General features: G+C 44.5%; 2 protein-coding genes across 2 annotated transcripts in view; one reads left to right on the plus strand and one right to left on the minus strand.

Moving 5' to 3' along the window:
- LOC119284635 (serine/threonine-protein phosphatase PP2A-4 catalytic subunit-like) overlaps nt 1-449 on the plus strand; it is a 5215-nt gene extending 4766 nt beyond the window's left edge. The window contains exon 11 of the mRNA XM_037563785.1: nt 3-449. Coding sequence (XP_037419682.1) covers nt 3-58 — 56 coding nt within the window. The 3' untranslated portion in view covers nt 59-449. The remainder of the gene's footprint in view (nt 1-2) is intronic.
- LOC119284634 (fatty acyl-CoA reductase 2, chloroplastic-like) lies at nt 440-3725 on the minus strand. The gene is made up of 9 exons (XM_037563782.1): nt 2979-3725; nt 2782-2885; nt 2497-2696; nt 2284-2384; nt 1939-2161; nt 1683-1844; nt 1509-1590; nt 1018-1412; nt 440-920 (listed from the first exon to the last, which is right to left on the minus strand). Exons 1-9 carry the CDS (start codon nt 3337-3339, stop codon nt 707-709), a joined length of 1842 nt encoding a protein of 613 aa, XP_037419679.1. The 5' UTR covers nt 3340-3725; the 3' UTR covers nt 440-706.
- Between the last annotated feature and the right edge of the window lie 8803 nt (nt 3726-12528).

Genomic DNA, 12528 nt, shown 5'->3' on the forward strand with positions numbered 1-12528 from the left:
AGCCCCTCGGAGAGGTGAGCCAGACGTGACAAGGAGAACGCCTGATTATTTCCTTTGAGTAAACTGGCTACACCATTTCTCAGCTTGTATTGCGATAGTCCGCACCGATCAGTGAGATTCTGCTGGATCCAAATCTGCACATGAGCCAACAAACAATAACAATGGGGTGTACCAGAGCCCTGTGTAAAATTGACCCCCATTGGTCAATCCAAAAGACTGCTGCCATCCTGAAACAAAAGAAGCTTCATGCAGCCACCTGCTCTGAGTCCCAGGTGAAGAAAGGGCCATCCATGCACCCTCTCCCTCTATACTTTGGCAATTTCATAGAGGCATGGCATTTTACATTGGCAAAGACTGAACTCCTATATGTAGCTTAAGCTTGTATCACTAGGCTTGTAATCTGTATTATCGACTGTAAGATACAGTTAATTAAATCATATTTCGGTATTTCCAAAGCTTTGTTTTCCCACAAATACACGATAAGAAATTACATGCAGAGAGGAGAACAAGTATTTTCTGTTGTTTAGGACAAACAGGTCTATAATGCAGAATCAATCGACAGAATGACATCAACCTTAGTTAAGTTGCTGCTAACACATAGCCAAATGTGTTTCTTCAGTGGATCACGTACTTAGGCACATGATACAATCTAACTCTAGTGTACACGCTGCGGCGCATTTCCATGTTCGGTGTGAAGGCAGTGGGTTCACTCCGTGGAGGTGGAGGTGGCGGCGAGCACCGTGGAGGGTGGCGATTCCGCAGCGATGCCCCTCCCTTTCATGACGTGCTTCCTGAGCCCTGGGATGTGGACGTTGGTGATGTAGTCCGTCCAGTCGATGCTCCTCACGTCGAAGTGGAACACCGCCTTCTCCTCTGTCGACATCTCTGCCATGAGCTCCTCCGTGTTGCCATTGTCGAACCTGCATAGATCGTCGTAGCAGCTTGAGCAAACAGAGCATATAAATGATGCTACATGGGTCTGCTTGGCCATGGGTGGGGGAGAGAGAGAGAGATGACCTGCCGGTGTAGAAGGTGTAGGGCTGGTAGATGCTGCCGAGGTGGATGGTCTGCTCGACGGACTTGGCGCAGAGCTCCTGGAGGCGCTGGGAGAGGCGCTCGCCGGCGGGGACGCCGGCCCTGGCGCTCCGCAGCAGCGCGTCCGTCTCGACGTAGCTGGCGAACTGCTCCATGGTGTCGAAGAGGCGCATGGGCGGCACGGCGATGGGCTGCCCCGCCGCATCGCTGTAGGGGCTCCGCGTGAAGTGCTGGAACAGGAACCGGCTCAGGTCGCCGAACACCAGCGGGTTCACCGTCGACGAGGCCACGTGGTACACGTGCATTCCCCCCTCCGCCGCCCGCCCGTGCTTCGCCATCGTCGCCAGCGTCGCGTTCACCACCATGTCCGCCGGAACCTTGCCAAACGACACAACAGAAAAGCCATTAGCGTCTGCAAGATCAGCTCCATGGTTTCACTACTACGTTTGCCAAGAGAATGTGTAACTGATTACCACGTCTAGGACTCCGGCCGGATCGGCGAGGAACCCGCTCAGCTGGCCTTTGCCGTAGTAGAGGACGACAGGGTCCATCATCCTGGTCGAGCAAATCAATTCGCCAATGGAAATCAGAACAGAATGTTGATGAACTCTGCAAGATTGTACCACATTCTACACTCAAGCACGTACCTGTTCCCTTCCATCCAGCCCGGGAAGGGGTCTCTCCAGGTGCTCTCAATGACGCTGGGCCTGATGGTGACCACGGGGATCTCCCCTCGCATGCTGTTGATCACCATCTCCCCCATGGCCTTGGTGAACACATAGGTGTCTTGCCACCCATGGAGCTTCGCTCTACAACCAGCACGTAAAGCAAATCAAATGAATATTGCATCTTCAGACGGAGACCAAGGAGGTAATAATGGCAAGAAATGTATGTGTTGCTTACCTCTCTAGCCCTAGATCCTTCATCTCCTGAGAGAAAGAAGCCGAGTCATCGTCGGGTCGCCTTCTCGAGTCGAAGGCCAGCTTGATCTCCGCCTCGATGTCCAGCACGGCGTTCTTGTGCTGCTCCGAAGAATCCGAGGATCCAGCTGACTCTTTCCCTATGGTGTCACCCAACTGAAATGGCTTCTCCAGCACGACACCCTGCCTTTGCCCGTTCACATACGCTGCGATCATGCATGGATATGTCATGCAACACAACCGTTGGAAACCCCTCCAAAGGGAAAATTCTAAGTAAACATCGCTTTCACGCGGAGAGGATTCATTTGGCAGATGGCATGAGCCTGACCTGTCGACACTTGCAGGAAGAGCTTCAGCCTTCGAAACCGATGCGCGAAGCTCATTATCCGGAACGGCCCCACGGTGTTGATGTCCATGGCAACATCATACCTGGTTGAATATTCAGATGTAAATTTCTTTTGGTCACGATGGAGTCACTGAATCTTGGAGCAGTGCAAACAGCTAGCTAGAAGACAAGTAGACGTATTATAGAAGGACGAACCTCTCGTCGAAGGTGGTGTTGGCGGCGGAGTTGACGATGATGTCCACCCGCTCCGCGATCTCATCGGCCAGCTCGGGGGCAATGCCGATGTTGGCCTCCCGGACGTCGCCAACTACGGGGACAAGCTTCCTGGTTATGAATCCGTGGTAGTCGTCCCCGTGGATCTCCTGCAGGCGCTTGAACAGCTCCGTGTCTACCACCTGCATGAATGAAAAATGGAAAAGAATATCATCGTTTGGATGAAGAACAAGAACTGGTAGGGTTAGGGTATTCTAGTCATCATACCTCATTTTGCAGTCTCTGCAGTGCCGTCTCGCTGTCCTTGGCCTTGATCAGCACGTACATCTTGCCCACGTCAGGGTTCGTCCTCAAGATTTTCTCGATCAGAACTGACACGGCAGATAAATAAATTCGAAACGAAATCGAGCACGAAAAATCAGGTGGAGGCAGAGAAAACTATGAAGGTGGCGACATAAACGTACCTTTTGCTAGGAAGCCGGTCCCGCCGGTGATGAGGAAGTTCTTGCCGCCAAGGAACTCCTGGATCCCGAGCCCGTCAGCGCGATCGTGATCACCACCCGCCTCCCGCGCCGAACCGGGCCCGGAGCTCTTGCCGTGCACCGGCAAGGAAGGCGGCCGCGACCCGCCCGAGGAGCCGCCCAGGTACCCGTTGGCGATGCCGCACGACACGCCACCGTCAGCCGCGGTGCGCCTCCTCGACGACGACGACGACGACAATGCAACCACGCTCCTCCCGTGGCCGCCGGCGCCACCGGCGGTGGCGAAGCCCGGGCGCCTCGCGGCCGCGACGGCGCGGGAGAGGTTCACGCACGAGCTCCCCATGGCGCCAAGGAGGGTCAGGTACGGGCTAGGTACGCGCAGAGGGTAAATCGATCGATGCCGCTGCCGCGGTGTAGAGCCGGAGGAGATGGCGAGTAGGTGGCCGGTGCGCCGGGTTAGAAACCAGCTACTTCCTGCCTGCTAATCACCAGGCGAGTAAGTCACCTACAAGGCTCTGTGATGGCGGAGCTGATCGGCAGGGGCCGGGGTGGAGGGAGGCTGCGAAGAAGTTGCATGCATGGGGCTCGAGCAGGGGGCTAGCTATCGACCGAAATGATCTTTTTTGCCGCCGGCCGGGCAGACAAATATGGCGCGCCGGCAATTTATACCGCCGTGCCGTGGGAAGAACACGGAAAGAGTCTGGCCCCCGAGGTCTTTTGCCTAACTCGTGCGCGCTCGCCTTGGGCAGGGCAGGGCAGGGCGCGCATGCAAAGTTCGTGCGCGCATGCTCTTCTTGGAAAACCTACTGTAGCGTAGCATCCGTGCAAATAAGTGCAGCCCGAGCTACTGTAGCCTGTTGCCGGCGGAATGAATGGGCCACTTAAGGAGAAAATGAAATGGCGTCAACCTCGTCCGGCCCCATCAACGTACATGCCAATGCCGTTAGAAACACATCGGGAAAACCAAGGAGGAACTGAAGTGACATGTGTGGGTGTTTTTATTTGAAACCATTTGGGTAAAACCTATAAGGGAAAAATGGTGCAATATTAAGAATATGGTGTGGGATCATGAAAGTGTTATAAAGCGGCGAGATTATGGGGGGACTTGGTTTGCAAAATCTTTCCATGTTTTTTCTTTCTGTAACTCACCGTGGTAAATAATTTAGGAACATTGTGTTCTTAAATATTGTTCTTTATGTAACTTGTTTGCATTTCAGCAATACAAGCAACATTATCTTCATAGATAGTTATGGGTGATTCCAAGTTTCCAACAAACCAATACCACTTGAACCCTTTATCGGAAAAAATACCACTTGAACCTTCAATAAGGTTTACCATTCTCCGATGTCATGCACATTCTCGTGAAATATTATTACAGTCAAAAGAAATATTTAGAATTGCGTGAATTTTTTATGAAGTTGATCGGCATCTGATTAAATAACCGATTTTTAAAAGAAGTTTCGTAAATTTCATGAAACAAAACTAAAAAATTGAAATATATGAGAAATTTTGTGTTTATTAAAATAATTAAAATTGTATTCAATAATAGGAAAGCTTGAATAAAATTATGTATTCTTTGAAGAAATGTCCGAACTAATGGAAGATTCATGGGAAAATATTTAAACCCCTTCCTAAGAAAAGTAATTTGATTTTTTTCTAGACAATAGCACAAACTAAACTTGTTCAAACATTATTTGAAATTTAGCCTAGCCTTGGAATAGGCAGTGAAAAACGAGAGAGATAGAGCCTAGCCTTGGAATAGGCGATGAAAAACATGAGAGACAGAAGAAGCGATCACATGGGAAATTTCTACGCCAATTAGGTTAAATACAAAATGGCAGAAAATAATCTAGTGTATGAATGCACCCCATTCATGTGTAGCTGTACCTACGAAGTTTGCGACATGTTATTGGTGCAGAGGATTCCACTAGCTAATGGAGACCAAGAAATGCTTTTTAAGAATGGTCAAATGTATCAGACTAAGTAAACATGCTTTTAGGGCAAAGATACATGCATCGAGATGGAGCATACCCTTTTAGGTCAAAGATACATGCATTGAGATGGAGCATAATGCAGAAAGTTATAGTGCACATGGGTGTAGCTAGGGGATGAACAAGGTGGTCCATGGATCATCCTAGAAATTTCTCGAAGCCTATATATGACACATATTTTTTTAAATTTATATTAGTATTTGCAGTGTTGGTCCACACTGACCCCTTGGGTTGGCTATATCCCTAATGGTGCCATTTGTCGCCGGAGGTGAACTCCAAAGTGGTCATACATTGTCGGCAAACATGGCAACTCGGATGCATATGGGCAATAACCCGTGGAGCATATTTATCATGGGCAATGAAACATGTCTACCTCCTAGTAGAATAGGAGGAGATTCTCGGGGCTCAAGAGCTTTGTTGCTCTGTTGTCTTGGCCTGTTTCCGCAGCTAGCACGAGGAGGATGAGGCGCCAAAAGCAAGAAGGGAGCAAAGGCGCCTCTTGGTGCGCCAAGCCGACAACCATCGCCTTATACGGAGATGTGCATGACAACCATCACAAACTTTATTTTTTGAAGTCGCTATTAGTCCTTTGCAGCTGTGGAGATTCGAGTCAACTAATTTGCCTTTTGACAGTTAGTATTTTCATGGATGTTCATGGTGACACGGTTGTGTTTATTGTAAGGTTCTAGTTTAAATGATGGCATGGCTTAATGTGGTTTCCAGTAGGTTTTAATTGAAAATAAAGTGAGATGACAATATTACATCAAAACAACTAATCTGATGGTATAAGTCACTATCATCATCAATAACGGATTGACTCTTTAAATTACGTCGGTGTCATTGCTTTTCTAGAATACACAGAAACATGCCGCATCATATATTAGAATGGGAAATTCTTAGAAAGCTAGCCTCATTGACATGTTTAGTACATCAACTCAATGCACTCAATACTTGAACCAACCTCCCTAAAGGAAATTAATTATACTGGAATGCTCCACTCATTTGACACCCTGGTGAAGGGCTCGTAGTCTCCGAAAAATTCATGCGTGATGCCACGTTCTACTATCTTGAACCACCTTGCTAATAACCATCACCTCTAATGGCGAAGCACGATTAGAGACTATGTCATTCCTATGTTTCTAGAGCTCCAAGAGAACAAGCGTGAGAATAGAACAAATAATTGATATTCAATCCGGAACCGAGCTCAGATGCAACTGGTAAACAGTAAACTGAAATAAAATAGAAAAACATTCAAAAAATCCAAGTTTTTTGTGATGCAAGATGCTCCTCTGCGTGAACTCTGTGCATTTTTTTAAGTTTGGACATGCGAGGAGCTCATGGCAAAAAATACAAAATCAGGCGTGAACAGTGCGATTTTGAAAAGTTTCTCAGACATTTGGAATTTTTCTTTTTTCCATCAGCTCCTCGAATGTCAAAACTTCACAAGATTTTTGCACAGTGTTCACACACAGGAGCATCATGCACCATAATTTTATTTCGGATTTTTTGTTTTTTCTCTATTTTATTTGATTTTACTGTTCATCCCCGGGCTCATCTGAGCCCCAGTTGCAAGACGCCGCGTCCACAAATAATATACTTTTTAAAGAAATAGTACAAACGCATATAGTCACATACACACATGTACATTCATCCTTATAAGCGTACACATGCACATAGCGGTCGCGAAATGGACACCATGGATGAGAGAGACTAGTGCAGTAATGTAGCAACATAATTGTCGTATCTCTTTATATTAAAATTAACTATCATCATTAATAAAGGGTTGACTCAATTTATTACATCATTGTCATATCTCTTTATACTAAAATTAACTATCATCATTAATAAAGGATTGACTCAATTTATTACTTCATTATCATATCTATCCCTATCCCTATCTATTTTAAAACTGACTCCAAGAAACCACGTTGATAGGTTCTCTAAAAACATGTTAATAATAGTCCTAACACATTTTTTAGGAATCATAACACCTTGTGAGGTTCTAAGGTAAATCAGTTGTTAGTAAAGTAGTACATATTTATAATTTGCTACTATACATGTCGACTATTAGACTGACTATAGGTGATGTGGCAACTCCTTGTAGCTGGTTATTGGATGTATTGTTAACCTTGTTCTAACAAAAATGAGACACTACTATTAGGTCATGTCTCTCTCTAAGTGGTTTTGGTGATTGTTGATAATGGTTTTGCGGACTAATCGTGTGCTTTGAGCTTTCAAATATTTATTCATTGGCACGAGACGATTCTTTTCCCCTCGGTGTTTAAGGAGAAGACGGCGTGTTTCCTTCGTTTCAGTTTTGGTGGACTTGAGTCGTAGGAAACACCGTACTATCAAGAGGGGGCCCGTATCGGAAAGGTTAGGGTGAAATCAACACATACATGTCCCCTTTGCACCCCAATTCTTTCCCACATCTTTGGAGGATCCTCCCGCGAACTCACGACCCAGTAGAGCTCGAGGGAGAGTTTCGTCAGCACGATGGCGTGGTGACGATGTTGATGAAACTACCATCGCAGGGCTTCGCCTAAGCACCGCTACAATATGACCGAGATGGATTATGGTGGAGGGGGGCACCGCACACGGCTGGGAGAGATCAATGACCAACTTGTGTGTTTAGAGGTGCCCCCTTGCCCCCGTATATAAAGGAGCAAGGGGGGAGTGGCGGCCGACCAAGGAGGGCGCGCCAAGGGGGGAGTCCTACTCCCATCGGGAGTAGGACTCCTCCTTTCCTAGTAGGAGTAGGAGAGGGGGAAGGAAAGGGAGAGGAGGAGAAGGAAAGAGGGGGGCCGACCCCCTTTGCCCTAAACCAATTCGGTTTGGGCCTTGGAGGGGGGCACACTTCCCTTGCTTCCCTCTAGTGCCACTAAGGCCCATGTAGGCCCATTAAGCCCCCCCCCCGGGGGGGGGGGGGGTCCGGTAACCCCCGGTACTCCGGTATTTATCTGGTAACCCCCGGAACCCTTTCGGTGTCCGAATATAACCTTCCAATATATCAATCTTTATGTCTCGAGCATTTCGAGACTCCTTATCATGTCTGTGATCACATCCGGGACTCCGAACTACCTTCGGTACATCAAAACATATAAACTCATAATACCGATCGTCACAGAACTTTAAGCGTGCGGACCCTACGGGTTCGAGAACTATGTAGACATGACCGAGACACGTCTCCGGTCAATAACCAATAGTAGAACCTGGATGTTCATATTGGCTCCTACATATTCTACGAAGATCTTTATCGGTCAAACCACATAACAACATACGTTGTTCCCTTTGTCATCGGTATGTTACTTGCTCGAGATTCGATCGTCGGTATCTAAATACCTAGCTCAATCTCGTTACCGGCAAGTCTCTTTACTCGTTCTGTAATGCACTATCCCGCAACTAACTCATTAGTTGCATTGCTTGCAAGGCTTATAGTGATGTGCATTACCGAGAGGGCCCAAAGATACCTCTCCGACAATCGGAGTGACAAATTCTAATATTGATCTATGCCAACTCAACAAGTACCATCGGAGACATCTGTAGAGCACCTTTATAATCACCCAGTTATGTTGTGACGTTTGGTAGCACAAAAAGTGTTCCTCTGGTAATCGGGAGTTGCATAATCTCATAGTCATAGGAACATGTATAAGTCATGAAGAAAGCAATAGCAGTAAACTTAAACGATCAAGTGCTATGATAACGGAATGGGTCAAGTCAATCACATCATGCTCCTAATGATGTGATCCCGTTAATCAAATGGCAACTCATGTCTATAGCTAGGAAACTCAACCATCTTTGATCAACGAGCTAGTCAAGTAGAGTCATACTAGTGACACAATGTTTGTCTATGTATTCACACATGCATTATGTTTCCGGTTAATACAATTATAGCATGAATAATAAACATTTATCATGATATGAGGAAATAAATAATAACTTTATTATTGCCTCTAGGGCATATTTCCTTCAGTCTCTGCTACCTCTTGAGCATTGCGTTGGTTTTCCCTTGAAGAGGAAAGGGTGATGCAACAAAGTAGCGTAAGTATTTCCCTCAGTTTTTGAGAACCAAGGTATCAATCTAGTAGGAGATCACTCTCAAGTCCCACACACCTACACAAACAAATAAGAACCTCGCAACCAATGTGATAAAGGGGTTGTCAAGCCCTTCACGGTCACTTACGAGAGTGAGATTTGATAGATATGATAAGATAATATTTTTGGTATTTTTATGATAAAGAGAAATAAAGATGCAAAGTAAAATAAACGACAAAGGAAATAACTAAGTATTGGAAGATTAATATGATGGAAGATAGACCCGGGGGCCATAGGTTTCACTAGTGGCTTCTCTCAAGAGCATAAGTATTACGGTGGGTAAACGAATTACTATTGAGCAATTGATAGAATTGAGCATAGTTATGAGAATATCTAGGTATGATCATGTATATCGACATCACGTCCAAGACAAGTAGACCGAAACGATTCTGCATCTACTACTATTACTCCACACATCGACCGCTATCCAACATGCATCTAGAGTATTAAGTTCATAAGAACAGAGTAATGCTTTAAGGAAGATGACATGATGTAGAGGGATAAACTCATGCAATATTATATAAACCCATCTTTTTATCCTCGATGACACTAATACAATACATGTCGGTTCCCTTTCTGTCACTGGGATCGAGCACCGCAAGATTGAACCCAAAGCTAAGCACTTCTCCCATTGCAAGAAAGATCAATCTAGTAGGCCAAACCAAACTGATAATTCGAAGAGACTTGCAAAGATAAACCAATCATACATAAAAGAATCCAGAGCAGAATCCAATATTGTTCATAGATAATCTGGATCATAAACCCACAATTCATCGGATCTCGACAAACACACCACAAAAGAAGATTACATCGAATAGATCTCCAAGAAGATCGAGGAGAACTTTATATTGAGATCCAAAGAGAGAGAATAAGCCATCTAGCTAATAACTATGGACCCGTAGGTCTGAAGTAAACTAATCACACATCACCGGAGAGGCCATGGAGTTGATGTAGAGGCCCTCTGTGATCAATGCCCCCTCTGGTGGAGCTCTGGAAAAGGCCCCAAGATGGGATCTCTCGGGTACAGAAGGTTGCGGCGGTGGAATTAGGTTTTCATGGTGCTCCTGGATGGTTGGGGGTACTTGGATATATATAGGAGGAAGAAGTACGTCGGTGGAGCAACGGAGGGCCCACGAGGGTAGAGGGCGCGCCTAGGGGGGTAGGCACGCCCCCCTGCCTTGTGCCTTCCTCCCTTGTTTCTTGACGCCCACTTCAAGTCTCTTGGATCACGTTTGTTGAGAAAATCACGTTCCCGAAGGTTTCATTCCGTTTGGACTTCGTTTGATATTCCTTTTCTTTGAAACCCTAAAATAGGCAAAAAACAACAGTTTGGGCTGGGCCTCCGGTTAGTAGGTTAGTCCCAAAAATGATATATAAGTGTAAAATAAAGCCCATTAACATACAAAACAGATAATATAATGGCATATAGCAATAAAAAATTATAGATACGTTGGAGACGTATCAAGCATCCCCAAGCTTAATTCCTGCTCGTCCTCGAGTAGGTAAATGATAAAAGAAGAATTTTTGATGTGGAATGCTTTCTAACATATTTCTCAATGTAATTTTTCTTTATTGTGGCATGAATGTTCAGATCCGAAAGATTCAAGATAGAAGTTTAATATTGACATAAAGATAATAATACTTCAAGCATACTAACTTAGCAATCATGTCTTCTCAAAATAACATGGCCAAAGAAAGTTATCCCTACAAAATCATATAGTCTGGCTATGCTCTATCTTCACCACACAAAATATTTAAATCAAGCACAACCCCGATGACAAGCCAAGCAATTGTTTAATACTTTTGATGTTCTCAAATTTTTTCAATCTTCATGCAATATATGAGCGTGAGCCATGAATATAGCACTATGGTGGAATAGAATGGTGGTTATGGAGAAGACAAAAAGGGAGAAGATAGTCTCACATCAACTAGGCGTATCAATGGGCTACGGAGATGCCCATTAATAGATATCAATGTGAGTGAGTAGGGATTGCCATGCAATGGATGCACTAGAGCTATAAGTATATGAAAGCTCAACAAAAGAAACTAAGTGGGTGTGCATCCAACTTGCTTGCTCACGAAGACCTAGGGCATTTTGAGGAAGCCCATCATTGGAATATACAAGCCAAGTTCTATAATGAAAAATTCCCACTAGTATATGAAAGTGATATCATAGGAGACTCTCTATATGAAGAACATGGTGCTACTTTGAAGCACAAGTGTGGAAAAAGGATAGCAGCATTGTCCCTTCTCTCTTTTTCTCTCATTTTTTATTTGGGCCTTCTTTCTCTTTTTTTTTCTTTTTTTCTTTTTGGCCTCTTTTTATTTTTTTATTTTTCGTCCGGAGTCTCATCCCGACTTGTGGGGGAATCATAGTCTCCATCATCCTTTCCTCACTTGGGACAATGCTCTAATAATGATGATCATCACACTTTATTTAGTTACAACTCAAGAATTACAACTCAATACTTAGAACAAAATATGACTCTATGTGAATGCCTCCGGCGGTGTACCGGGATGTGCAATGATGCATGAGTGACATGTATGAAGAATTATGAATGGTGGATTTGCCACAAATACGATGTCAACTACATGATCATGCAAGCAATATGACAATGATGAAGCGTGTCATAATAACGGAACGGTGGAAAATGCATGGCAATATATCTCGGAATGGCTATGGAAATGCCATAATAGGTAGGTATGGTGGCTGTTTTGAGGAAGGTATATGGTGGGTTTATGGTATCGACGAAAGTTGCGCGATACTAGAGAGGCTAGCAATGGTGGAAGGGTGAGAGTGCGTATAATCCATGGACTCAACATTAGTCATAAAGAACTCACATACTTATTGCAAAAATCTATTAGTTATCGAAACAAAGTATTATGCGCATGCTCCTAGGGGGATAGATTGGTAGGAAAAGACCATCGCTCGTCCCCGACCGCCACTCATAAGGAAGACAATCAATAAATAAATCATGCTCCGACTTCATCACATAACGGTTCACCATACGTGCATGCTACGGGAATCACAAACTTCAACACAAGTATTTCTAAAATTCACAACTACTCAACTAGCATGACTCTAATATCACCATCTCCATATATCAAAACAATTATCTAGTATCAAACTTCTCATAGTATTCAATGCACTTGTATGAAAGTTTTTATTATTGCCATGTTGTTCTAAAAGAATCTCAAAATAATATAAGTGAAGTATGAGATAACAATAGTTTCTATAAAACAAATCCACCACCGTGCTCTAAAAGATATAAGTGAAGCACTAGAGCAAAAACTATATAGCTCAAAAGATATAAGTGAAGCACATAGAGTATTCTAATAAATTTGAAATCATGTGAGTATCTCTCAAAAGGTGTGTACAGCAAGGATGATTGTGTTAAACTAAAAATCAAATACTCAAATTATACAAGATGCTCCAAGCAAAACTC

Source organism: Triticum dicoccoides, chromosome 4A (assembly GCF_002162155.2).
Source record: "Triticum dicoccoides isolate Atlit2015 ecotype Zavitan chromosome 4A, WEW_v2.0, whole genome shotgun sequence".
NCBI lineage: Eukaryota > Viridiplantae > Streptophyta > Magnoliopsida > Poales > Poaceae > Triticum > Triticum dicoccoides.